Raw genomic sequence first — 27,027 nt, 5'->3', positions numbered from 1 at the left:
ACTATATGGTAATTTCAACAAATGCATAAAAAGCACTTGATAAAGTTTAATCTCCATTTAAGACAAGTTTTCAGTTCCCAAGGTGGGGTGGGGAGGGTTGGGGCATGGGGAATTCCTTAGATGAGAAAGGGCCATAAACAAAACAAAACAAAAACATGCACAGAAATATCATTGCTTTTGCAACAGACCAGAAAAAGAAAGAAAAGACATAAAGACTGGAAAGAAAGAAGCAAAGCTGTCTCTCCCTACAGATACCATAATTACCTATGCAGAAACTCCCAAGGAATCTACAAAGCAACCACCAGAACTAATAGGTAAATTTAGCAAGGTTGCGTGATACAACATCATTATACAAAAATCAATTGTATTTCATATTAGAAGTAAACAAGGGAATGAAAAAACAAATTTCTTGGAAATTAACCAAAGAGTTACAAAATCTATATTCCGAAAAAATACAAAATACCGCTGATAGAAATTAATGCAGGCTTAATAAATGGAAAGATGTATCATATTCATGTAATTAAAGACTCAGCTTTGTTAAAGTATCTAAATTGATCTATAAATTCAATGTAGCATCAATCCTAATTCTAGCAGGCTGTTTTTTTTAATAGAAACTGAAAAACCTACTTTAAAATTTATGTGGAAACTCAAAGGACACAGAACTGCTAATAATATTTTGATAAAGAGAAGAGTTGGATGATTTATGCCATCTGACCTCCAGATCTACTGTAAAAAGACAGAAGGCAGTGTGCTATTAGTATAAAAAAATATATACCAATGTAATTAAACAGAGTCTAGAAATAGAATCACACAAAGTTAACTGAATTTTTGACAACCTGTAACAAGTGGTGATGAAATAACAGAATACCCTGGAGGGGGAAAAGAATCCTAAATCCCTACCTCACACCATACACACAAAAAAATTTAAGGTCTCTCACAAGCCTAAAAGTAAAAGCTCAAACTATAAACCTTCAAGATTAAATACATACGATAGAATTTTTGAGGTAGAAATAAAGACTTCGCAGGACACAAGACACAGCCATACATTTTTTTTTAATTATAAATTATATTTCATCAGGATGAAAGTTTCCTGGTAATTAAAAGACAGTTAAAAGAACAAGGTAAGCAACAGACTGGGAGTAGATACTGGTAAAGCATGTATGTCACAAAGAACTTCTGTTCATAATTTATAAAACAAATCAATAATAAAATGACAGAGAATCCATTAAAAACAGGTTAAGTATACTAATGTTCACAGTGTTATTCACAATAACCAAAATATGGTAAAAGCACAACATACTCCAAAAGATGAGTAAATACAATGTGTACGTGGACACAATGGAGTATTATTCAGCCTTTGGAATGAAATTTTCAAACATCCTATTACATGGATGAACCCTGAATATATTACAACAAACCAAATAAGCCAGTCACAAAAGTCTATGATTCCACATGTATGAGGTACCTAGGGTGGTTGAATTCACAGAGACAGAACACAGAATGGTGGTGACCTGGGGCTGGGGACCCACAGAGGAAAGGGGACTTACAGTTTAATGGTACAGAGTTTCAATTTAAGAAGACGAAAAATGTTTTGGAGATACACGGTGATGATAAACTGAAGAATACGAATGTATTTAATGCCACTGAACTGCACAATTAAAGACTTAAAATGGTAAATTTTATGTTATGTATATTTTGCCACAACAAAAAAGAATGGGCAAAAGATTCAGATAGATACTTCATCAAAAAAATATAGAAAAAGCTAATAAACACATTTAACAGAGTTCAATATCATTTAGTCATTGGGAAAATGCAAATTAAATCACAATGAAAAACCACTATACATGGGTCAGAATGGCTAAATTTAAAAATACTAATAATACCAAGTGTTAGTTAGCAATGACACAGAACGACAGAAACTCTAATACATGGCTGATGAAGTGTAAACAGTACAACGGCCTTAGAAAATGGCTTGGGAATTCCTTAAAAATTAACCATATATAACCTAGCAATTCTGCTCTTGCTACTGGCCCAGAGCAATGCGACACATGCCATGTGTTCATGTACAATGTGAAGTATGTCAAGAACCACGTGTATTTAAATGTCAAGAAGCTTAATTTTTCACAACCTCAAACTAGAAACAGATATAAAAATCGTTAGCAGATGAACTGATAAATTATTGGTATCCACAAAATGAACTACTCAGCCATAAAAAAGAATGGATTACTCATACACAAGACACAGATGAATCTCCCAGATGTGATGCTGAGAGAGAGAAGCTGAGTGCAAAAGAATAGTGTATGACTCTGTCTACACAATGGTCTAGGTCAGGTAAAACCACATTTTGATTACACAAACAACTAAACCAGTTGCTTCTCAAGGTAGGAATGGACTGGGAAAGGGTATGAGGTAATTCTGAGGGGTAATAGAAATGTTCTTTATTTAGGGGGATGTGTGTCAAAAGCCACCGAGTCACTGAATTACTCTAAGTAAACAGGTAAACTTCAATTTGTAATTAGTCAGATTACCAAAATTTGTTTTCCAGACATGAGTAAATGAATGACTAAATTGAAGCTAATGAAAGCTGGGATACTTACTGTTGAAGAATGAAAAAAATATTGTGTGTGTGTGTGTGTGTGTGTGTGTGTGTGTGTCTCCCTTGCTCTGTGTTCTAGGAGGCCTAGAAGCAATGATATACCAGCAGCAATGCAAACACCCAGTGCCCACATGCCCAGGTGCCCAGGTCTTGGCTTCTAAATATCATTCTCCAGTAAAAAGGGCCAAGAGCTCTTTAAAGAAAAGGCTGATTCTAGTGCTGGGTCAAAAAAAGAACTAGATGCACTTGGAGCATTCTGATGTGTCAGAAAGCAAGGAAGTGCAAATCACCAATGATAGAAACACACAAAAAGTACACAGAGGCCAGATTGAAAAAACCCCATTGTATGAATCTACGACACTTTTGACCATCATCAAAAGGAATGATACTAATGGATTACAATCACTGACTATAAATTCATGAGCCCATACTGACATAAATAATTAAATGAGTAAATATACAGATGAAGGAGACAGAACACTCTTACAGTATAATGCCAACTTATTAACATAGAAGGAATAATGGTGTTAGAAAATCATCAGTAGATGCTAAAGATGGTGGGGTAATGTTTCATTAAAAATAGGGTATTTACACAGTCTCAAAGTATCTCCCACAAACAACTTATTAATACAAAGGGATACCACATTATCTGAGTGATCAATTAATATCACCATTATTTCACTTCCAGTGTGAGGTAAGGAACACAATTTCATTCTAGGTATTTCTGCTAAAAATGCATAATGGTAATATAATCATGAGGCAACATTAGGCAAACCCAACCTGAGGGACAGTCCATAACTAACTAGCCTGTGCTCTTCAAAGACGTCGGGCTAAGAAACAACTAGAAAGGCTGAAGAACAATTCTAGGTTAAAGGAACTAATGAGACATGAAAAGTAGATGTAACGGGTTGATCTTAGACTGGATCTTGGACGAGAGACAAAAACCCACAAAGGAGATTACTGAATCAACTGATCAAATTTAATATTTGAAATATTTAGAAGTAAAAGAATGTATATCCAATTTATTTTCAAATTCTTCAAAAAATGTGTATTTGTAAAATTGCATCCTTTTGTAGAGCCATAAGACATTTCTGAGAAGATACTGTTAAAGTTACAACATTAACACTAGATTAGGACACTAAGATTACGTTTTGGATTAATAATGTATGGACTTATTTTTATATCTCTCATACTACAGGTCTTAACAACAAATATTTACCAAGGCTAAAAAGTGCTGAGGTTAACTGTATCTTATGGTTTGCTGAAAGAGAAAAAGTTTAATAAATCGCTAGAAATATGAAATATGTAATTTTTTATTGCTGGAGTATAGGTTAATAATGACCAGTTAGAAGTAATACCATTTTGCAGATACTGAATTAAAACGGACAGGAGAACCTAGCGTTTAATCTTAACAGAATTCCCTTCAGTTGAGCCTTTTCCTAGAATACTATTTTTGTAAGAATCATGTGGCTTCTTTATAGGCTATATTCCATACAGTAGTAACTATGTTTGGGAGTAAGTACATTTCTCTTTTTTCTTAGATTACTCTCACTTTCCCTAAATTTATGATTTCACACTTAAATTTTCACAGATTTTAGACCTGATGGGACAAACAAAAGTGTATAGTTTCTTCCAAAAAACTCTGAGTAATAATATTCTGAACAATTATGATTCTGCTAAATCATTTTGCTTACATAAATACATACATACCATTATCTTCTTCAATTCCAACAGGCCCTGCTTGAGGAGTTTCTCCATTCTTTAAACAGTTATGGATATATGTTGCCTTCCACCTTGCATACTTTCTGTGTTTCACATTCTAAAGGGAATATTTTTATATTAATATTAGACTGCAGTAAAGACGTCAAATAAAAATATACATTTGTGATAACCTATATGGTATTTCTGAGATAAAATCCATTTTTGCATGTTGTATCTCTGAAGGAATATGGCAAAGCATCCCCTTTTCCCCACTGGATTCTACTAACTGTCTAGCACTCAATAGACCATAAAAAGCTATCTTCCTCAAAACACATGACTAGTTACCTTTTATGATTTTGTATTTTAGAAAAGGCGTGCAATGAAAATGTGGCGGTGTCCTTCCAGCAAAACTTGTAACTCTAATAGAGAGAACTGGGGGAACTAGGCTAAATGGAATTCTAAAATTAAACTGTAAAAGACAGTAACAACAGAGTCAACTATTTCCACCAAAGAAGAAAAATTGGTCTGTACAAATCTATGAAACACACTTATGAAAACAAAAGGAAAACTAAGATGATGCAGTTGTTAAAAGAAACAGACACTAGACAGACAGACAGGCAAATCTGACCTTTTAACCCTTTGACCAGCTCCAAATGTGTTAATGTGTTAACACATTAATTAATGTGTTAACCTTAATTCCAAAAAGGGACACCTCATGAGGTTGTTATAAGAACTGAAAATATCAGTAAAGAACCTGCCAGTTGCCTCCTCTTCTTTCCTGCCTTAAAATTTATGCTTACACACTACAAAATTAAGACAAAAATTTATAAATGTAAAATCTTTTGGAATTTTGGATGGGTTAGTCATTTTTAGTTTATATTGTAACTGACCTTTATGATACTCATGGGCTGGAGCCTGTTAGAAATGCAGACTCTTTAAGCATCCCCCAGACCTACCGAATTAGAATCTGCATTATAACAAGATCTCCAGGCAACCTGTATGTACATTAGAGTTTGAGAGAACGCATGCAGTTTCATTATGCTGGAAACAACTAGAATTTGCCTCTTGCAAAGATCCACTAAGTCACCAATAGGTACAAATATAGCACACAGCACAGATACTTATTTTTTATGATCTAGATACTGTTACAGATAAGTATATACACCCTAAAAAAAGCAACCCCCAGAGTACTGAATTTGTACCATACTTATATTCTACTAAAAAGCCTTTTGTACACTGATTTCCATTTTCTTCCAGGTATGATTATAATTTATTCTGCTTCACAAAGAAGCTTTTCAAAAGAAGCATCCACATTTAAAGTTTTCACTTCTTCACAATTACTCTAGAGACAAAAAAGTTTCTTTTCTTTTTGGTTCTCATTTTCATCACAAAAAGGTCAGAGAATGTGAATATCCCATGACTTTAATGGCAATGAGCCCACATATTCCAGCCTCCACCTCACTTAAGTCGTTAGTTCCCTTAAGGAATGCTCTCAGCCAGTGTCACCAACAGCACTCTCCACACTGGCAAATCCAACAGACGCTTTTAGGCATCATCTTATCAAATCTCTCAGCAGTGCATGAAACCATTCTAAACTTTGTGAAACATTTTCCATTCCTGGTTTTTGTGACACTCTGTTCTCCTGCTTTCCCTCTCATCTTTGGCTACTTACTAACCCTCTACCCTCATCTCCAAATAAACATCCGCACCATGTCCTGGCAGATACTGTAAATGGGTGGGCTCAATTAATGTGGATTCATACAGAATTTTAAATATTAATTATGTTTCCATATAATTAGATACTAGGAAAGCCACCAACTAAGGTAGTTACTTAAAATTTCCAGTGACTTCTCCCTATTTGGGAGATAACCTCAGATAACCTCAACATTTTTTAGGTTCCATAAATAATTCCTATTAGTCAAGACCTTCACACAGGCAATGTGGGAGATAAACAAAAAGTCAATAGGTTATTTCTGCTCTTAGAGAGCTGATCGTCTTGCTATGGATACAGAACTAAAATACAGATGAATATGACTATAAAAATATAGTAGGTAGAAATTATTAAACTTGTTTCTTTATTAAACCCATAATAATGGACAACTGATAAAGTAAGTAGTACTCTAGCTTGGCCTCGCAGAATGGGTATGATGTGAAAGATGGAAAATAGTAGTAAGATTATCCTGGGGAGAAAGGCAGAAATAAATGAAGTGTTTAGAGAATGAAGGTTAAGAAGTGAATTTGCCATGGATGGAAGACACATATTAGGGACTGGTAAGATAAATCGAAGATAAGAGTAAAGTCATAGACTAACATCTTTATAGTATTTCACAGGTTGTAAAACACTTACACATTTTTCTCTTACTTGGTTTTCACAATAACCTTGAAATTTAGACAGGTCACATTTTACTCCAAGGCTCTGAGACATTAAAAGACTGGATCAATGTAAATACTGTTTAACCTGGCATTCAAGGCCTTCCACATTGTGGATATTGCTTCAGTCTACTTCCTACTATTTCCCCCACAGTCCAGATAAGATTGTCTCAGCTACAGTCTTCTCATGCTAGTTTCCCTATGGAACATGGTTTCCTCTTCTGACAAAAGACTCCTTAGGCTCAGTTCAAATGTTTACTCCCTTATCAACATCCCTGACTACCTACAAGTCAATAGATAATTTATCATTTATTCAAGTCAAGCACTATGCTAAGTGCTGGGGATGAACAAAGGTAGGTCAGAACTTTGGAATCCAAAGGGGAAAGCTGGGCAATAATTTCCATTACTAAATGTGGCACCGGAATTACCTGAAGTCTGTTATATTTTCTTCACCTTTCTCTCTTAGGATTCTGCAATCCCATTGTTATAAATATGAGGAAATGGCAGTACAAAAGTCAATGACTTACCCAGGTCACACTATTTTGCACTGAAGCCAACCACTCAATTCTGGGCTGCCCTAAGCTACAATTAGAATACTGCCATTTTCCACTTGGATGGGACTATATGAAATAAGGGAAAACTGGCTTTAAAAGTTTAGTCAGCTACTTAATGCATATTAAATATAGGTTATACTTTGGTATATATAAAGAGGGCCCCTTTGAGAGAAAATGAATAAACTGCTTAAGAAAGTTTAATCTGACTTCTTCTTTAGCTTTAAAACTAGGGCAGCTTATTCTTGGCCTGAAATAATTTAATGCTAAAGACTGAGTTGGGTTAAGTTGTATTGTGTTAACTTCAGGAGGCTCCTCCATTCCTAATATCATAGCACAAATACTGTAAAGATGTTTAAACCACATTGGGTTCCTTCATTAGGATGTGAAGTTTAAAAACGTTATGCTAACCTAAAATGGTTTCATTTTAGTAAATACATTCAAAAAAATTTCCCCAGAGCAGATAAATCCATACATTTTGTTTTTTACTTTGTACTATTTTCAAGACACCCCTGCAAACTGGAGCTTGTAATATGTAATACTTCACAGAAAATTTTGGCAGTTGTTAACTCAAAACGAATTTGCTTTTTAATTTTCTTTAAAATAGAGGATGCTAGATATAAAACAATTTTTAAGAGGAAATTTTTAAGATGCCAATATTTTTGAGATCTTTTAACTCCTTTTGGCTACTTAGACATCCTTTCTGGGAAACAGGAATTACAAAAAGAACTTTTACTTTTGTCCTTGGCCTTTAAGTTCCTGTTTTGTTACGGAATTGATGAGAATCACTGACAACTGCAAATTTGGGCCACTAGAGTCAGCAGTGGTAAGTAGAATTCTCATTTAATTTTTAAATCATGTGCACTTGCTACACTGAAGAATGGTTAGCAAACACCAAGCAGAGGCTACAGCAGGGGTTCTCAAACCTGGTGCATGGAAGAACCACATGAAGATATAATAATAATAACAAAAACTCTTAGCAGAACTATGGAAAAGCTGACAAAAATCATTCTCTGTTAGCATACCAAAAAGCCACTTTGAAAAAGAATGCTCCAATTCTTCCTCTTGGATTTTGGTCTTGAACCCACCCAGTCAAGTTCTTGCTTTTGTTTCCGTTACAGATTACTTTTTCTCTTGCAAAGTCCAGAGCTTAGAAGTCATTTTACTTGACTCTATCAGAGTGAAAAGTTGAGCACTTCCTCCTCCTTGCAACTTCCTTTCACTTGGTTTCCTGGTTATCAAAGTTGTCTGGTTTTCTTTGCCCGGCAGGGTGATCCTGGACTTACCTTCTCTTCCTACAATTTACCTGAAGGATCTCATCCACTCTAATGGCTTTAAGTATCACCTTATGGGGCCAACTCCCAAATTCATACCTTCTGCTCAGTTCTCTCTTGTGAACTTCCAGGCTTGAATCACCTCAACATTTCACTTGTATGGCTGATAGTTGAAAACATTCAAAGTTCAACACCAACTTCTGATCTTTTCCTACTAAATTTGTTCCTCCATATGTTAGAAAATGGCAACTCCATTCCCATAGTTGTTCAAGCCCAAAACACTGGAGTCACTTCTATTTATCTTACAACCTACCAATGAATCTTTTATAGTCTGTTAGCTCTCCATTCAAAATAGATCCAGAGTCCAGCCACTTCTCAGGGTCCACTACTGCAAATTCTGGTCTGAGCCACTATCACTTCTCACTTTATTTGACAATGAACTAATGGGTCTCCATACTTCTGCCCTTGCCCATTAGAGTAAAAGAAATACTTAAAAAATAGCACTTAAATCCTATCAATCCTCATTGAATTCCTCCTTCCCTACCCTCACTTCCTATTAATCTCTCTCACTCCAGAGTCAGCCAGTCTTCACTGCTACTACCTGAATTTGAACAGACCCCCTTTACTATTTCAAAAGGGTTGCACTTTCTCTTGCCTGTTCTGGAACATCTCTGTATTTCATTCCCTTTATCTTCTTCAAGGCATTGATAAATGTTGCTAAACATGAGGCCATCCCAACCACCTTCTATAATAGACCTTCCTATCTCTACTTTGAGTTTCTCCATGGCACTTGTCATCTGACATACTATGTATTTTATTTATTATTTTTTTCATTGTCTGTCTCCACCAGAGAAATGTGATTCCTAGGAGGACAGGGATTTTATTCACTGCTGCATTATTTGTGCCTAGAACCATGTTTGATATACAGTAGAGCTTACTAAATATTTGATGAATGAAAGGACAGTAGATTCTAAACTAAATGTTTTTTAGAATCAAATACCCCAAATGATTCTGAAGGGGGCTGTCTTGGAGCCATACTACGAAAAACACTAAACTGGAAAACATTTTTCACTAATGAATAAATGTGAATATTACACTAGAGTATGCAGTTTGACTTGGGCTTGCAAAGAAGGGTCAGTGGTTAGGGTAGAGGGCATCTGTGAAACTCCCAGAATTGTATGCAAAAATGTGATGCACAAATGCAAGGGAGAGAATCCATAGCCTTCATAACATTTCAAAGCAGTTAATGATACAAAAGAAAGGAATGATCTCTAACTTGGTGGCAATACCACAGATAATACATTTATATTTAGTCCCTCAATCCTCCCAAATATAGTATAGAAACAAGAGCTCTATTAAATTCCCAGGAACACTGGATAAAATACAATGAGAAATGCTTGAAAAACACACATTCAACAAATTTAATACCCAATGACTCAAATATTGAAGTATTTATAATCACAAATTACATGTACACAAATTACCTGTATTACTAATGGGGATTTATTCAACGTTTTTATACATTTTATATATTTTTCAAAGCAACTAGAATTTTAACAAAGCTGTACCAAAAAAATCATACCTATAATACATATTTACATTTACACATACTTATATAAATATATAAAACTATAATATGTAAATACTTAAATTTAACTACTCTAGTTTTATAATATTTGGAATGTACATTCAAATTAGCCAAAAGATTTTTAAAGAACATATGATTATTAGCTGTTTAATACTTAATCCACTGGGGTAAGAAAGAAGCAAAATTATCTTAAAATATACATATATATATAGAGACACAGACGTAGTTTTGTGAAAGAAGTTATACGATTTCATGAACTTATAAAAAAGTTTTACAAATACTCTCTCATATACCTCTCATGTAGATTCCCCAACTGTTTACATTTTATCAATTCATTAATATATTAATATTATACATATATTAATATGCAGATTGTGTGTTTATATAAACGCATTTTTTCCTGTACCATTTAGGAGTAAGTCAGAAGTCACTGTGCCCCTTACCCTTCCATTGTGCATTTTCTAAGATCAAGGACAATGTCATACACGATGGTTATTAGGGCAGTTAACACTTACATTCTCTGATGCACAGGCCCAACAAATTCTGTCAATTTTATCAGTAATACCCCAGTAGTTATTCTTCTTCTGGGTGTATATAATTTAAGAAGCTTACATCATTTAGTTGCCATGTCTTTTTAGTCTTTAATTTGGAACAGCCAGCCTTTGCAACCCTGACATTAAAAATAAATACCAGCCTAAGTTGTAAAGCATCTATTTATTAGGACTTGTCTGGTATCTCCTCACGATTAGGTTCAGGTTATACATTTTTAGCAGGAATAGCAATTAAGTGATGTTTGTCTTTCTTGCTTCATCTTATTAGAAGGCATATGGTATTGGTTGGTCCCAATACTGGTTGCATTAGGTTCGATGACTTGGTTAAAGTGATGTCAGACAGGTTTCTCCATTGAGACTATTTTTCCCTTTTAAAATTAATACAGTATTTGAGGGGAGGCATTTAGAAACTAATATAAATACCTCCCTCTTCATCAACCTCTCACCCATTGTTTTTAAATCCCATTAGTTCTACCTTCATTATTATTTCTATTTTAGAATTCTACTGTACAGGCTTTCTCTGTTTTTCCATCATTCATTCATTCATTCATTCATTCATTCATTCATGTATTTCATTGTATGTTTCAGTACAGACCGACCAATTCTTATTTTATTCATTGAGTCATCATTAATATCATTCTCATTTTGATTCTCAAAATTGTCCCTGACGTAGACAGTGGAAACCCTTTCCAGTTGGTTTCTGGATCCTTTTGACACGCCCCCAAGATCATACATAATTATCATCAAATATTGTACTTTCTAGCACAAGATGAAGGGTCAGCGTCATCTAGTGTCTTCCCTGACCCAGTCCTAGATGCAGCCTTTCTCTAAGAGTCCTGGTTCCTTTTATAGATGAACAGTACTTAGAACCCCAAATCAGACAGTGGGGTGCTCTCTTGCTATTAGTGATTCATTGCTTCTAGGTCCCGGCAGTACAGAGATATAAGAACTATATTTTATATGCATGTATCCACACATCTATGTACGTATGTTATATGTATGTACACAGATACATAGATTGTACACACATTTATACTATATATACTACCTATATTACTACCCAATTACTATACTACATGTATCTATTTTGCTCTATTTATGTAACATATTTAAAAAGCCATATAGTATGGACATTTCCAACTCTAATCCAACACCATAATACAATCTAGTCTTCTCCCATCCTATTGTAACTTCTTTCCCCACAAGTGAGAAAACTGGCTCTCCCAATATATTTCTACTCATTTGCTCAATCCTAGGATTACAGAGTAAGCAATTTTAGAAACGCCAACCCAATACCATTAAAACCAAACTTACAAACCACAGTTCAATATTTAACTATTTTTTGCTCTAATAGTGATATACCTTAAGATGCATAAATCTTGTATATAAGGAGTTTTGACAAACAGATATACCTATATAAAACATACTCCTATCAAATAGAATACTTCTAGTTCCCCAGAAGTTTCCTCAATGTCTTTTTCCCTTGCCACTCATAGAGACACAATTCATAACTTTTCCACTATAATAAATTTGTATATTGTACTACTTTATATGAAAGGAATCAGTTTGTGTTCTTTCAAGTCTTATTCTGCTCAGCATAATCTCTTTAAGATTCATCTGTGTTGCAGGGTATTTCGGTGGTGCCATTTTACATCTCAGTAACAGCACAATTCATTTATCGATTCATAGGTTGGTAGACATCTGGGATGTTTCCAGGTTTGGGCTATTATGAATAAAGTTCCTATGAGCTGTCTTGAACAAGTCTTTTTCTGGACATAAGTTTTCATTTCTCTTGGATACATACCAAGGAGGAATTGCTGGGCAACAGGGTAGGTGTATATTTAACTTCATAAAGATCTGCCAAATCTTTTCCCAAAGTGGTTATAACATTTATCATTTTCACCAAGCAATGTACGCAGCTCTTGTTTTTCTACATTCTAACCAATATTTGGCCAGTCTTTATTAATTTTACTGTTTTTAAACTACTCATAGTAATGATGACTAGGGGTGTTAATATCTGAAACTGATTATGAATTTTTCTATATTTTTATTTCTGTCAATTTTTGTTTTATATAGCTTAAAACTTATTATGCACACATCTATAATAACTTATTGATGAACTGAACCTTTATTGTTATAAAATGTCCCATTTTACCTCTACTAACACATCTTCTTAGAAGTTTGCTTTGTCTAATATTAATATTTCACTTGGAATTTTGTTTAATATTTGCATTCAATATTTTTTCTGTGCTTTCATTTTCAAAATATGTTTCTGTACTTAAAAAGTATCTCTTGTAAACAGCAAAAAATTATAGCTTGCTTTTTTATATAGTCTGACAATCTTTACTTTTAGAATGTTAATCTAAAAGTATGTACATTTACAGTATGTACTGATATAGTTGTATTTAGACCTAAAATCTGCTAAATTGTTTTATATTAGTCCCATCTGTTTTTATTTTCCTCTCTTCCCTTTATCTGCCTTCTTTTGGGTTTACCAAATATATATAGGTATAATAATTTTTACTTAAACAAGCATATATCTTTTAAAGAAATGAAGGAAGAGAGAAAATATATAGTTTTTTAGATATATTTACTTAGGTATACTATGTCTAGTGTACTTCATTCTTTCCTGTAAATCCAAGTTGCCATCTGGTGTTGTTTTCCTTCAGCCTAAAAAACTTCCTTTCTGCTGTTCTTTAGGTCTTCAAAGCAGATTTGCTAGCACTGAGCTAATCTGCCTGAAAATGTCCTTTATTTTACCTTCATGTTTTGAAGGATAGCTTTGACCTACAAAGAATAAATTGATAGGGTTTTTTTCTTCCTCTGTCTTCCTTTTTTTCTTTCAGTACTTTAAATATGTCAATTTCACTGTCTTTTTGTCACTACTTTTTTTAAAAAATGAGAAGTCAACTATCTTTCAAAGCACTGTTACCTTGTATATAACATAGTTTCCCATGACTGCTCTCTCAAGACTTTCTTTCCCATCGCTGAACTTCACTGGTTTGGCTATAATGTTCTCAGGAATGGTTTTCTTTGCATCTATTTTACTTAGGGTTCACTGACCTTGTTGGATTCATTTTAGAAAACCCATGGTCATTTATTTCTTTAAGTATTTTTCTTCTATATTTTCTTTCTACTCTCTTTCTTGGGACTCCAACTGCACATGTTGGATCTCCAAACATAGTAGTATAATATATTATAATTTATAATATATTAAACTATTAATTTCTAAGTAAATTTTTCTTAAGTAAATATATAAAACTGAGCGATTTAGGACAGTTTCCATTAAAATTTTCATGTATTTGCTGATGTTTCTAAATACAGTACAGTACAACATTACCCATCTAGAAGTGAAAAAACTAATGTTTTTTAAGCATTTACTATATGCCAGGTACTTTGCTAAAAGCTTTACGCACAGTTTTTCATTTAAGTCTAGAAAAACTTGAAGAATAGCTATTACAATTTTCTTTCCCTTACAGACATTGGAACAGGCTTACCGAAGTCAAATAACTTGCCAAAGTAACACCATGAAGTGGCATGTGGAATTTTGAAGCCAATGCTTGTAGCATTCTTAGTCACATTATACTAACACTACATGCAAACATACTCCATTCATTCACAATTAATCGAGTATTAGGTGTATGACACTTCTTTGCAATTACTATATAGAAACAAACAGAAAATATGTAGAATTCCTAGTCTAGTAAGAGAGATACTACTCTCATATTTTTGTTTGTTATTATAATTGCTGAGACCTTCAGTATAGATACAGTAAAAGTATAAAAACCTAAGGTATGGTGTAGGTACTGTTCTACCATGGTTTTCTAGGTTAACAATAAGATGTTGCTTAATTTAGAACCTTCCAGTGCAAATGGATACTTTAGATAGATTACCTCCTTCCCAGCCTGCTATTCATATATACAACTGCAGTAATGTGGCCAAGCTCTGTTTTCTGAGCAAGGAGAGTCAGATTCAGATATAAACAGGACTCCCCGGGGACTCCCAGAGAGGGCTCTAGATCAGTGCCCATCAAAAGATACCCAGTACTGGTGTGCAAACTGCTTACCAGTTTGTGACAAGATAGTACAGAAACTGAGAATATTTAGGAAACTTGTAACAAATTAGGCTTGTACTTTATATGTCTTTAAAAAAAATTTTGTTTTTAATTTTTATTTTAGAGAGAGAGCTTGTAAGCAGGGAAGGAGGCAGAGGGAGGGAGAAAAAGAATCTCAAGCAGGCACCATGCTCGGCTCAGTGTGGATCACAACACCAAGATCAAGCCCACGATCCTGGGATCCTGACCTGAGCCAAAATCAGGAGCCCCTTAAACGTCTTTAAGTTTCGCTCTTCTAGCTATTTATTTAATTATTATTTGTAGTTTACGAAACTATCAGTCTGCAACAGAATGGAAAGAACAAAGTAAAAAAAGAAAAAAAGCTGGATATTTATCAGACTTTGAGAATACTCTCTGTTCTGGGCCACAGCATCTGGGGACAAGGTAATTATATTTTCTGACCCTTGGTGTTCTCACTGTAATTCAGAGTTATAAAAGATGAAATAAGGTTAATCTAAATTGTGTAGGCACAGTGTTGGGGAAGTGGTGGGAATAGAATCTCTTCCCTGTACTTTATCATCACTACACCATACAGCCTCATAATTAGTTCTTTTGCTTCTCTTTTCAAGTCAGAACACAAGCTCTGTGAGGGCAACATGCCACATTCATTTGATTCCCCCCAAAATTAGCAGAAATTCCATAGGTAAGAATAGTATTATTACTTTTACCTGGGATTTTTATTTTCTTCCTAAACTGCAGTATTAAACCTAAACCAAAGACTATGAAGGAAAAAGAGCAAATGTCTACTCCTCAACACTGCAAGAAATGAAACAAATCTAAAATACCATCGAAATCTATCAATAATACTGGCCATGAAGAGACTGCACAAGATGCTATAGAAGGAAAATAAAATATTTATGTTTTGAACATCTTTTGCTTTAAAATACAGAATTAAACATCTTAATACATACTCTGGTGCTAAAACTGGGACACTGATTTCCATGTAGCTACAGAAACGCTAGAAGTTTATATAACAACAAATTTAAATACTGAGATGGAATTATAGAAGGCACAGTTAAAAGAGTGAAATAGGTATACCCAAAACAGAGATAATAAAGAAACAGAATAGTGGCAGATAAAATGTTTTAAAAAATTAGTTGAAGACTAAAGAAAATACAGATTTTACTTTTGTGCAACTATGATCTGAACTTAAAAGGAAAAATATCAGGAAATTGACCAAGAAACATGCTGTGAGTAATGAGATCTATTACATTTTAGAAGAGTTGGAAAGAAGTTCTGTGTCAACAAGTCTGAAACTTATCTCCACCTATCGAGAGAAAAATGAAAAGCTGAACTATAGCAACATCTGAAATACCAATTAATCAGCCACTGTTTTTCACTCTGAGATTTTCCTGAGGGTGAAAATTTACATTTAATGCCAAAGAAGATGTAAGAGGAAAATGAGACAAAGTCCCCCCTGTAAGGACTTGCAGTATAATTTACTCCAAAATATAATGCATAGAATTTATGGACAATACATTATTACACTGTAACATTCTTACAGTTAAGACTCTAAAGATGAAGTCTGGAGAGAATGGGGAAATTCATAAAAGGCAAGAGAAATGTACCTAAGACTCAAAGAGAAAGTAAGGCTTGGGCCAGCAGGCAAACCACACAGAGTTATCTTTGACAAACACAAAATAGGACTGGTAAGAAGTTGCATGGGTAGGAGTCTGGACTTCCAATGCCAGAAATGACAAGTCCGTGGTAGGTCCTTCACTAAAACAGTAACAGAGGAGAGTGTGTTGTAGGTAAAGAGAGCCCCGAATAGGAAAGTACACTATCAGGTGCATTGCAGTAATGTAGCTTTTGGACCTTTAAAAAAAAAAAAAGGACTGGATGTCAAATAAAAAGAACCTACTTAGAAAACTTGAAATGTTCACATACGAATGTCATACGGAAGGCCCCGGTGTTCAGCCTGCCCACTCTCTGTGTTATAAGGATCAGATAATGCTCACTTTCCTCTCCCTTCCTCCTACTAGAAATTTGTACTTGGTGATATTTTCAGTGGGTCTACATCCCACTTTCATTTATGTAACTACGTAAGTTAGTTTTTTCACCCCTCTTTCTATAGCCTCTAACCTAAAACTATTTTTGCTTTGCTTCTCTCCTTTATTCGTCTGCTTTTTCATCTTGGTTTTGCATTCTCCTTTTCCCATAACCTCTGCCACAGTGGCACATAAACTCACAGACCGGTGGACCCGGCTTCCCACTTTACAGAAGAAAAACCAAGTCCAAAGAGGTCAAATGACTTCTTGGTTTGGAGTTGAGTGTGGCTTGCCTCTGACAACCACTATCTCTTTTCTTTTAAAATAAATTTTCAGGGCTGATAGCCAAAAAGAGGGGGAAAAAAGCAACATTTTAAGAACTTTAAAAAGCATTAATTTAAAAACTACCATTCCCTTGTCTGTAAAGATGATAAAATTAAAAGTAAGATAATTTAAAAATACACAAAATAAAATTATGAGACAATTATAATGCCTTTTTCCTCCCCACTGTGTTGTTATGGAGTTTAGCATTTCTTAAAACAGCATTCTTTGAGAAGCAAGGGAAAACAAGTATTTTCGAGGAAAGTTTCAGCTTTGTTAAAAAGCTCTGGCATATTATGAAGTTAAATGAAGCACTGCACTCACCTTTATACATGAACAAGTTACAGAATCCCAAACTATACCTACAGGAGTCAAGTCTGCCTGCCTGATACCCTTAAACTCATTCTTTTCCCACCTATTTCCAGTCTGTGTCTCTGCTAGTGTTTTCCAAGTGGATGAAACTACAGTGGAAGTGCAAAGCAGGGAATGAGTTAAAACTGCTAAATGCTTCAAGTAGCCAGTTTATACCCACAGCTTTTAAAACAGTTCATCTTTTAAAAAAAATTTTTTTTTTAATGTTTTATTCAGTTTCTGAGAGGGAGACAGACAGAACATGAGCAGAGAGAGAGGGAAACACAGAAGGCTCTGACCTGTCAGCACATGGCCTGATGCGGGGCTCAACCTCACAGACCGTGAGATCATTACCTGAGCGGAAATCAGGATGCTTAATTGACTGAACCACCTAGGCACCCCTAAACAGCTCATCTTTTTAACAGCTATTTAGAAATAAGAAATGTTATAAGAGTTAGTGTTTTGTTTTAAAGCACAAGCCCTAGATTTTCTTAGAACAACCACGAAGACCTTTGGGGAGGATTGACGCTAATCACCATCCTGCTCAGCTGTACTAGTGACAGCTGGTAAAGTCCCAGCCAGAGTGGACTGCTCCCTATTGCACTCAGTGGAGCTTTACCTACAGTTATCTGACATTTCAAACCATTATTCTGAAAAATCTAAATCTCAGTAATAATGACGAAGATGCCATTACCAGACACGGAAAAGTATGAAACAAATATCCAACATTAAAAATAAGAGAAAAGAGAATTCTCAAGTACACTGAAAAACTGGTTGGCCTGGGCATTATGTTAATGGCAGGTGGACAGTCTCACTCTTATTTTACTTTCTTTGTTGGCTTTCTGTATTTAGTCAACCTTATTAGTTCATAGTCAAAAATCAGTTCACAAGTCATATAAGAATAAGATTACTGGATGATAATGAATATGAAAAATGTCAGCATTGTGTGTCAAGCAGTTTGTAGATTTTGATATGCACAACTTTCAATGGAGATACAAACTCTGCATGTTATAACGAACATATGTAAGTCACTTGAAAAGCCCATACATAAAATTGCACATTGTGTGTACACACATTTCCTAATTTAAATGTGCACAACTGGGATACCTGGGTGGCTCAGTCAGTTAAGGGCCTGAATTGACTTTGGCTCAGGTCATGACCTCATAGTATGTGGGTTTGAGCCCCACATCAGGCTCTGCACTGACAGTGTGGAGCCTGTCTGGGATTCTCTCTCTCTCTGCCCTTCCCCCACTGGTGCTTTTTCTCTCTGTCTCTCTATAAACAAACTTAAAAAATAAGGTTGCTTTTAATCAATCAAGCAATATGCATGATTTACATGGCGAAGGCCCAAAGGATAAAACTCAGCCCAATCAAATAACTAACAACATTTCCTTTTCAGGCTGGCTTAGAATGCCTAATTGCTTTTCTCTGTATCATCGCAGAGCCCCCCAGCTCCTGGATCCTTTAGCCACCACACAGACGCTATTTCAGTCTAGTACCAGTGCAAGGCAGAAGAACTTAGGTAGCAGGTTGGGTGGTGAGAGAGGGAAAGAAAAGAATGTCAATATTTTGGGAAAATGTGTCTTTACTCTGTTGCTACGTATATTCTTCAGTATCTAAACAATCTCCCCTAACTCCTTTTGAAGCCCTCCCATTTGCCCTGTTCAGAGTCCCTGCCCTCGTTACTATATTCAAATAAGTAAGGAAGCTGTTCTTTGTTAAGGATACCTAAATGTAAACCTAGATTTTCCTTCTGAAACACAGATGAACCTCATGCTAATATATGTGCAAGTATTCATGTATCTTTTAAGTTAAAAAAAAAAACAAAAAACCCACCCTGAACTACTCACTTAAGACTTCGGGATATTTTGGGTTTTTTTTTCCTATATTATTATTTTATCAACTATCGGTGAAACTCATGGTTGGCATTTATAAGTTCAAAGGACTGTGGTCTTGCTTCTGAAATAGGTGAACAAAAGCAGCTTTCCTAAGTGCAAGAGGGAGAGGCAAGGCCAGTTCTCTTGAAAATATTGGACAAATTCGATCTACTTTTCTGCTCTATCATGATCTTCTCCTCTCATATCTTGAGTTTCTACACTTCTCTATTTCTTTATTCATGCCTTCCTCTTGTATTTTCAATATAAGTGTTTACTAGGATGTTTACCTGACCATCCACTCTTTCAAACTATCCTCTCCCCTGAGTGTTTGTCTAATCTAACTTGAATTGTCACCTCTATTTTACAGATTCTTGTCTTTATTCTTTTTTTTTTTTAATGTTTTATTTTTTTTGAGAGACAGAGCACGAACAGGGGAGGGGCAAAGAGAGAAAGACACAGGATCTGAAGCAAGCTCCAGGCTCTGAGCTGTCAGCACAGAGCTTCATGAGGGGCTCGAACCCACAAATGTAAGATCATGACCTGAGCTGAAGCTGGATGCTCAACCAACTGAGCCACCCAGGTGCCCCATCTTCTCTTTACTTCTAAGGGTCTTGTGTTGATTTATTTGGGGATACCATACCTGCACCTCAAACTTTATAATCTGTCTGAACGTATCATTTTCCCTCAAATAAAAAACCCATCTTGTACAAAGTTCTACAATAAGTTCTTTCATCAAATGACTTGCAGTTCTTCTTCATCCTAGTCCATTCTACAGATTCCTAGCATGCAAAGCACACCCGAGTAGAGTTCTTTATTCAGAAAATCCACTAACTGAAGATTCCAGGCCTTCTATCATCCTTCTGATCCATCTTATGACTTATTTGTTTAATGTGAAGTCTCATTATTCTCCTTCACCCACCTGGTACTCTCCAAAACCATACTCAACTATCTTAAGCTTTAAACATGACTATTCTACCATCATGTTTAAACCACTTTGCATCCTCAAGTATCTAGTATGGTGCTGCCCACCAGAAAACGAAAAAGAACACCCGATCAGCACGAACAGAGGATGGAAAAGGGAGCTAAAACAGAGCGGATCTATAGGGCCATCAGAATACAGAAAAGGGATACCCACTGAGAAGCATTTCAGGTTTCACACTCCAGGTCTGTTTTCTCTTATACTACTTTGTCTCAAGGAAACTAAAGAACATTGACTTACAATGGGCATTGCCCCATACCTTAGACATTGTTTTGGAAATATCTGGGGGTGGTTTCTGGCTAGCTGAATGATTGGGAAATGCTGTGTGGGCAAGGCCAGGGATGCTTGATGTTTTGAAATAAAAGAGACAGTGCAATTCCATATAGTAGAAAGAACTGTTCTTCATTGGGCACAACCATGAAATGTCCTGCACATCTCTGCCAATGCAAAAACCTAGCTATCTTATATCATCAAGCTCAGAGCTTAACTTAATTTTACGTATAAACATAAATAACGGTGGGGTGCCCGGGTGGCTCGGTTGGTCGAGCCTCTAACTTCGGCTCAGGTCATGATCTCACGGTCCATGAGTTCAAGCTCTGCGTCCAGCTCTGTGCTGACACCTCAGAGCCTGGAGTGTTCTTTGGATTCTGTGTCTCCCTCTCTCTCTGCCCCTCCCCTGCTCACTCTTGTCTCTCTCAAAAATAAACATTAAAAAAAATTTTAAACATAATGTTTTGCACAGTTTTGCTATATTGTTTTATGAAAATGCAAACATCTCATAGATAATATTTTGTTTGGAACTTTATTATGAACTGCTCATCATTTGGAAAAAACATCACAGAAAGCAATGTTCTTCATAAATTCCAAATCACTAATATAACATGCTTTTATCAGTATCATTTGTAGCTGTGTTTTTTCTATTTCTAGATTAATATCTCCCCTTTCAAAAAGCACATTTTCCACACCAATGGTAAAGTCTGCTACAGTGAAAACACCACAGAACTCACAGCAATAACTCTGTCACTTAGCCTCAATTTGCTTATGTATAAAATGAATATATGCTCTACTTACTTTAGAGGTTATGAGAAACTAAATAACAAAATAGATATGAAGTATCTCAGAAAATATCAAATTCTATGGGTACTTTACAATGAGACAAATCATAATATTTCTGACTAGAAATGAAATAGGAAAAAAGTCCTAAAAGTCTCTGCCTCCAGTATATGTATGAAATAACAATGTAGAAATTTAATAGCATACGGAATTAATAATACTTAAACACCTAATAAAAATCAAACCCTAAGCTTGTGCTACCCAGTACAGTAGCTGTGCATTTGCTAAACTGTAAAATACACACTAGATTTAAAGAACATATACTATTAAAAATAAAATATATTACTAACAATTATTTCATCTTCTTACTTTTACAAACGTAGCCAGTGGAACATTTTTTGCTTATCTGACACTTCTGCCAGACATGTTGCTGTAAGTAACCAACCCAGTAACAAAACCAATAGAGTGACAACAGTGGTCTTCAGCTAATAAAACAAGAATGAATGCATACTCACTTCGTCAGTGAGTTCTCCAAAAACTGTTATGACATCTATTAAAAGGCTTGCAGTATAGAAGGACTTGATCATGTTTCTGAAAAAGAAGAGAGAGCTGGTTGAGTTCAATGAAAACCATTACTGCAGATTTAGTCATGTAACTATAAGAAAAAAAAATTCCAGTGTTTATAAAAGCACTCCAAAATTAATGTTTTAAATAAAATCAGATTTCAAGAACACAACAAAACTCCTTTTATAATCTGTTATTGGGGGAAGTAACAACAGTCATAAGTAAATATACTATAGCAAAGTTTTACAGTATATTTTTCATTAAAAAATGCAATTATAGTATTATCTAAATCCGTATCAAGCCATGAGCATGTTTTGCATGTAAGTGTTATTTTAATAATGACAAATCATTTTGGGGCGCCTGGGTGGTTCAGTCCGTTGAGTGTTGGGCTTCGGCTTGGGTCATGACCTCACAGTCTGTGAGTTCAAGCCCCACATTGGGCTGTGTACTGACAGCTCAGAGCCTGGAGCCTGCTTCAAATTCTGTATCTCCCTCTGTCTCTCTTCTTTCCCACTCATGCTCTATCTGTCTCTCTCTCTCTCTAACATAACTAAATGTTAAAAAAAATAAATAAAAATAAAAATAATGATAAATCATTTATATTGGCAGGTTGTGGTAATTAAAAAAAAAAAAAAAATCAGTCTCCCTGCACCAGGCTGTTGTTGGCTAAAATCAACTCTTAGATTTTACCAAATGTTAAAGAATGGCTATTTGTAGTATATTTACTGAAAAAATAAGTCTGCCCTTGGTATTCTTCCTTCAGCAATTTTCTCCAAAAAGGCAGCATTGCTCTTGTACAAAATCATTCTGATATTCTAGAAGTAATTACCAAAAAAAAAAAAAAAATCTAAATCATTAATCAAGAGGTGTGAAAGTATTCAATGGAAAACTGAATCATTCCAGTTACACAGTAATTTTAATTTAATTTTTCTTTCGCTTTACTTACTTGTGAAATCGTCCAGCACGATCTTCATTATCTGCATACAAAAACATTTTCAAAGCATAATTCTCCAAGTGGGCAGAACCAACTATTTCTTGAGTAATAGCTTCATTATCACCCAACTGTTTCTTAAGCTAAAATTAAATCAGGTACAAAGCTTAAGATTTTGGACTCACAAGAAGTGTATGCTTAAGTGCAAATAATCCTAATAATCATTTTATATTTAAAAAATTACACTCATTTCAGTAGATGTATCAGTGAAATCTTGTAAAAATTGCTCTACCACAACCCAAGGTTTTCAGAAAATCCAATGTTTACAAAATTTTGAAGAAACATACTCATAATAACCTGAAAGGACAATTTAGCTCTAAAAATCAAAATAATCAAGAATATAAAGATAACACATCCAACTATCCATAGTAAGCATCACATCGTATTTCAAGATAACGGTCAATATACTATTAGACCTCCTAAAAACAGAATGGGGAACCTCTTATGATTAGGAATTCCTGATCACAATTTAGGATTTTAATTTATTCCCATTTCATTTTTCTTCTATCAAATATTAAAAAAATGAAATTAGAGAAATCATTAATCCTAAAATAGTATCACTCAGAACATACTGTGTAAAAAAAAAACAAACAAACAACCAGATGTAATTCTACAGTATAAGATCAGAAACTTAGAGTAAGATTACAGGTTTTTAAATTTTAGACAAATACATACCCCAAGTTAAAACACAATTTGCAACTGTAAATTTTCAGTCAGTACATCCTTTTCCTACACATACAATAATTTAAAGTATCTTCGAGTTTATTTATTTTGAGAGAGAGAGAGAGAGAGAGAAAATGAGCGGGGGAGGAATAGAGAGAGGGGGAGAGAATCCCAAGCAGCCTCTGTGCTGTTAGTGTGGGGCTCGATCTTACAATGGTGAGATCATGACCTAAACTGAAATCAAGATTCAGACACTTAACCAACTGAGCCACCCAGGTGTCCCAACAATTTAAAATACTTTAAGCACAACAAATTAAGCTCCTACATCTTACCCAGACTGTTCTACTGGAATGAAATAACTTTCTGGAATATTATACCTGAGTACCACACTACTGTTTAAAAATGGCTTTCCTCAAAGACACCATAAAATAAAAAATCAAATTTAAAAAAGGCTTCAGGATTTTACACAAAATTAGGAAAATAAATATTCTTAAAATTACAACAGAATAATTTAAAGCCTCAGAAGTGATTTAATACTGGAATTTAAGGATGTTTTAGCTATGCTTATCCTGATCAAAAACAGAGAAAAACCCCACATTTAACACTAGTTTACTATATCCATACTATGATATGCTTCAATTCTAGATTTAATTCTAGAAAAATTTAGTGGCAGTAGGTCATTTCTTCTCATCTTCAACATGAAATATTGGCAGCAAAAACAGTACAGTTTCCTAACTGTAATCTAAACATTACAGCACAGGCAGGCGGGCTCTCACTGTGCAGTAGACTTACTCTACCTGTTATGTGGTTTAGATAATAATACACTCTTGCTGAGTCCCTTTATAAAGGTGATTTTACACTTCACTTATGATAAAGAACTATTTTGAGTTCTATCTTATCCATAAACTATTATTTTAATTATTTTTATACTGTGAAACTAATAAAGAGATATATCCTATATAAAGTCTATTAGTAACAGAACTTTCTAAATGTACTGTTATATTTGAAACGTTTCTCCTCTCACCACCTAGCCCCACCTTCAGAAAGAGCACTCACAGTTTTCCTGTACCTACGGAACCCACGTCCGAAGTGGAAGGACGACGGAACCCACGTCAGAAGCGGAAGGACAGACGGGCTTCAGGGACGGCTGGGTTTCCATCGGCAGTGCCACTAGGTTCACCACGGGTGCTTAATAGTGGCAATGACAGGGATGCTGGGTCAGAAGGCCAGATGCCCATATCAAGTTATAAGGCTACTGCCCACGGGTATTTAATCTAATGAGGCTTTGATCTGAATAACTTCCAAAACTTATAAAAGCTCTGGGCTGACTATTAAGTCTTTTGATTTTTAATATATCTAAATTTTGTCTCTCTAAACAAATAATACAACTAGTTAAGTAAATATTTAGATTTATAATTCTCCTGAGCAGGTCACCTAATTAAATAAATAAATAAAAAGCTGAAGTTATTAACATAACAGCCTCTGAAGAGATGAATTAATGAGGAGCAGACCCTGACATCGTTAGAAGAGAAACCGGGACAGCGGGGAGAGGAGGCCCAGGGTGGAGCGCTGATTACGAAGCGGGATTACTAACGCTACCCCTGCCTTCCGGTACTTCCAACCCAGTCAATTCTCCCTGGATGCCTCTATGTAACCTGTGAAATTATATCATGGTTCAAGAAGGTGACTCATACATTAGTCACCTACCACATTTCTGTTAGAGGGAAGAATGCCTGGACCATAAAAGTATCTTGTCCTGGCACCAAAAGCGAGACAAAGAGACAACAGGCAACTGATAACACTTTCTTCATTGTCCCTTTCACAAGATAGCCCATTTCATTATTATAAGAGCTATCTAACACGTCCCAAATCAACTGTCCATGTGACTACATGAAGTAAGGTTAGAAAGGGTCTGTCACCTATGAAAAAACGATGCAAAGGCCATCTGTAATATCTACAATAACAAAATACAGTGGTAAATGCAAAGATACTGAAAACTACGTTAACTTATGCTTACAACTAACTCCTTTAGAAGATGTAAAAAAAAAAATCTGTGTCTAATTTTTCCTCAGCTGTAAAGACTTTGTTGATTGCTATCAAGGGACGAACCAAAATGGCAAAATTCATATACGCAAATGCAATAAAATGTCACTTAAAAACATTAATCAGAAAATCAATGACTGGTGTTAACTTACAGCTTCTAACTGATCCATTAGCTTTGATAAAAATTTACGACATTCTGGAGTTTTACTATCAATCTTCATTCCAGTTTGCATTGCATATAAACGACCTACAAAGAAAAATAAGATGGTTTGAACAGTCTCATTTTTAAATGTTCCTTTCTATTACTGAATGTTTAATTTTTTTTAATGTTTTTATTTATTTAGTTTTGAGAGACACAGAGAAGCAGAGCACGAGTGGGGGAGGGACAGAGAGAGAGGGAGACACAGAATCTGAAGCCGGTTTTAGGCTGTCAGCAGAGCCCGACATGTTGGAGGGCAGGGGGAGCTAGAATTCACAAGCCTGTGAGATCATGACCTGAGGCTAAGTCAGTCGCTTAACCGACTAAGCCACCCAGGCGCCCCTCTATTACTGAATGTTTAAAATACATGTTCTAATAAATAATTTAAGTGAATTTAGAAATAAAACTTTGATTTACTATAGATCTTATTAACAAAAATAAAGAACACACAAATAGTAACCAAAGAATACAAAAAATTCATGATGATACCAACAATATTTTTTACCAAGACCTTTTTTGACATTATGATAAAAAAAAGACCAGTTCCTATTCTGTCAAAAAGACATGTAATTTAATTGGCAAGTTAAGGCACTCAGAAAAACAACTACTTGGGGCGCCTGGGTGGCTTAGTCGGTTAAGCGGCCGACTTTCGCTTGGGTCATGATCTCGCGGTTCGTGGGTTCGAGCCCTACGTCGGGCTCTGTGCTGACTGCCAGCTTGGAGCCTGGAGCCTGTTTCAGTCTGTGTCTCCCTCTCTCTCTGATCCTCCCCTGCTCATGCTGTCTCTCTCTCTCTCTCTCTCCTAGAAATAAATAAAAATATTAAAAAAAAAAAAAGAAAGAAAAACAACTACTTATACAAGAGTACTCACCCACGTGCCAGTTAAGTGATACTGATAAAATATATAATATGGGATAGAATACTGGGAACTGTAACTTGAGCTGAGGCTAACAGGGAGAACAGCTTTAGTCATTTTTATAGATACAAAAATATATACATTCTTTCTTTTAAAAAAGTTAATAAAAATATTAGAGAAAATGCTAAAGCTAAAAACCTTTGTGACACCATGACCCTAATACCTTTCCCAGTGATGGGAGCTACAAATAGTTCTATAGCAGTTGTTGTTACTACCACCTGTAATTTACTCTCAGAGTGTACAAGTTCTGTTCTGGAAATCTGTGACAGCGCTACGGTGTCCACCCAGTGGACGGACACAACATTCACATTCAGGTAGTTCTTGGATTGTGATCCAA

The 27,027-nt window shown here is 35.2% G+C and overlaps 1 protein-coding gene across 2 annotated transcripts in view; it reads right to left on the bottom strand.

Moving 5' to 3' along the window:
* VTA1 (vesicle trafficking 1) overlaps positions 1-27,027 on the bottom strand; it is a 63,255-nt gene that overhangs the window by 16,547 nt on the left and 19,681 nt on the right. The window contains exons 2-5 of one of the 2 annotated variants that reach the window (XM_039221762.1): positions 25,728-25,822; positions 22,825-22,952; positions 21,830-21,905; positions 4,307-4,415 (exon numbers count right to left, since the gene is read on the bottom strand). In XM_039221762.1, the coding sequence (XP_039077693.1) occupies positions 4,307-4,415; positions 21,830-21,905; positions 22,825-22,952; positions 25,728-25,822 (408 nt within the window). The remainder of the gene's footprint in view (positions 1-4,306; positions 4,416-21,829; positions 21,906-22,824; positions 22,953-25,727; positions 25,823-27,027) is intronic. The other variant, XM_039221763.1, reaches the window with a different exon arrangement.

This window comes from Hyaena hyaena, unplaced genomic scaffold, assembly GCF_003009895.1.
Source record: "Hyaena hyaena isolate Hyena2069 unplaced genomic scaffold, ASM300989v1 scaffold_1008, whole genome shotgun sequence".
Taxonomy (NCBI): Eukaryota; Metazoa; Chordata; class Mammalia; order Carnivora; family Hyaenidae; genus Hyaena; species Hyaena hyaena.
Note: the sequence above shows the minus strand (reverse complement) of the source record. Positions and strands in the feature narration are given on the sequence as shown.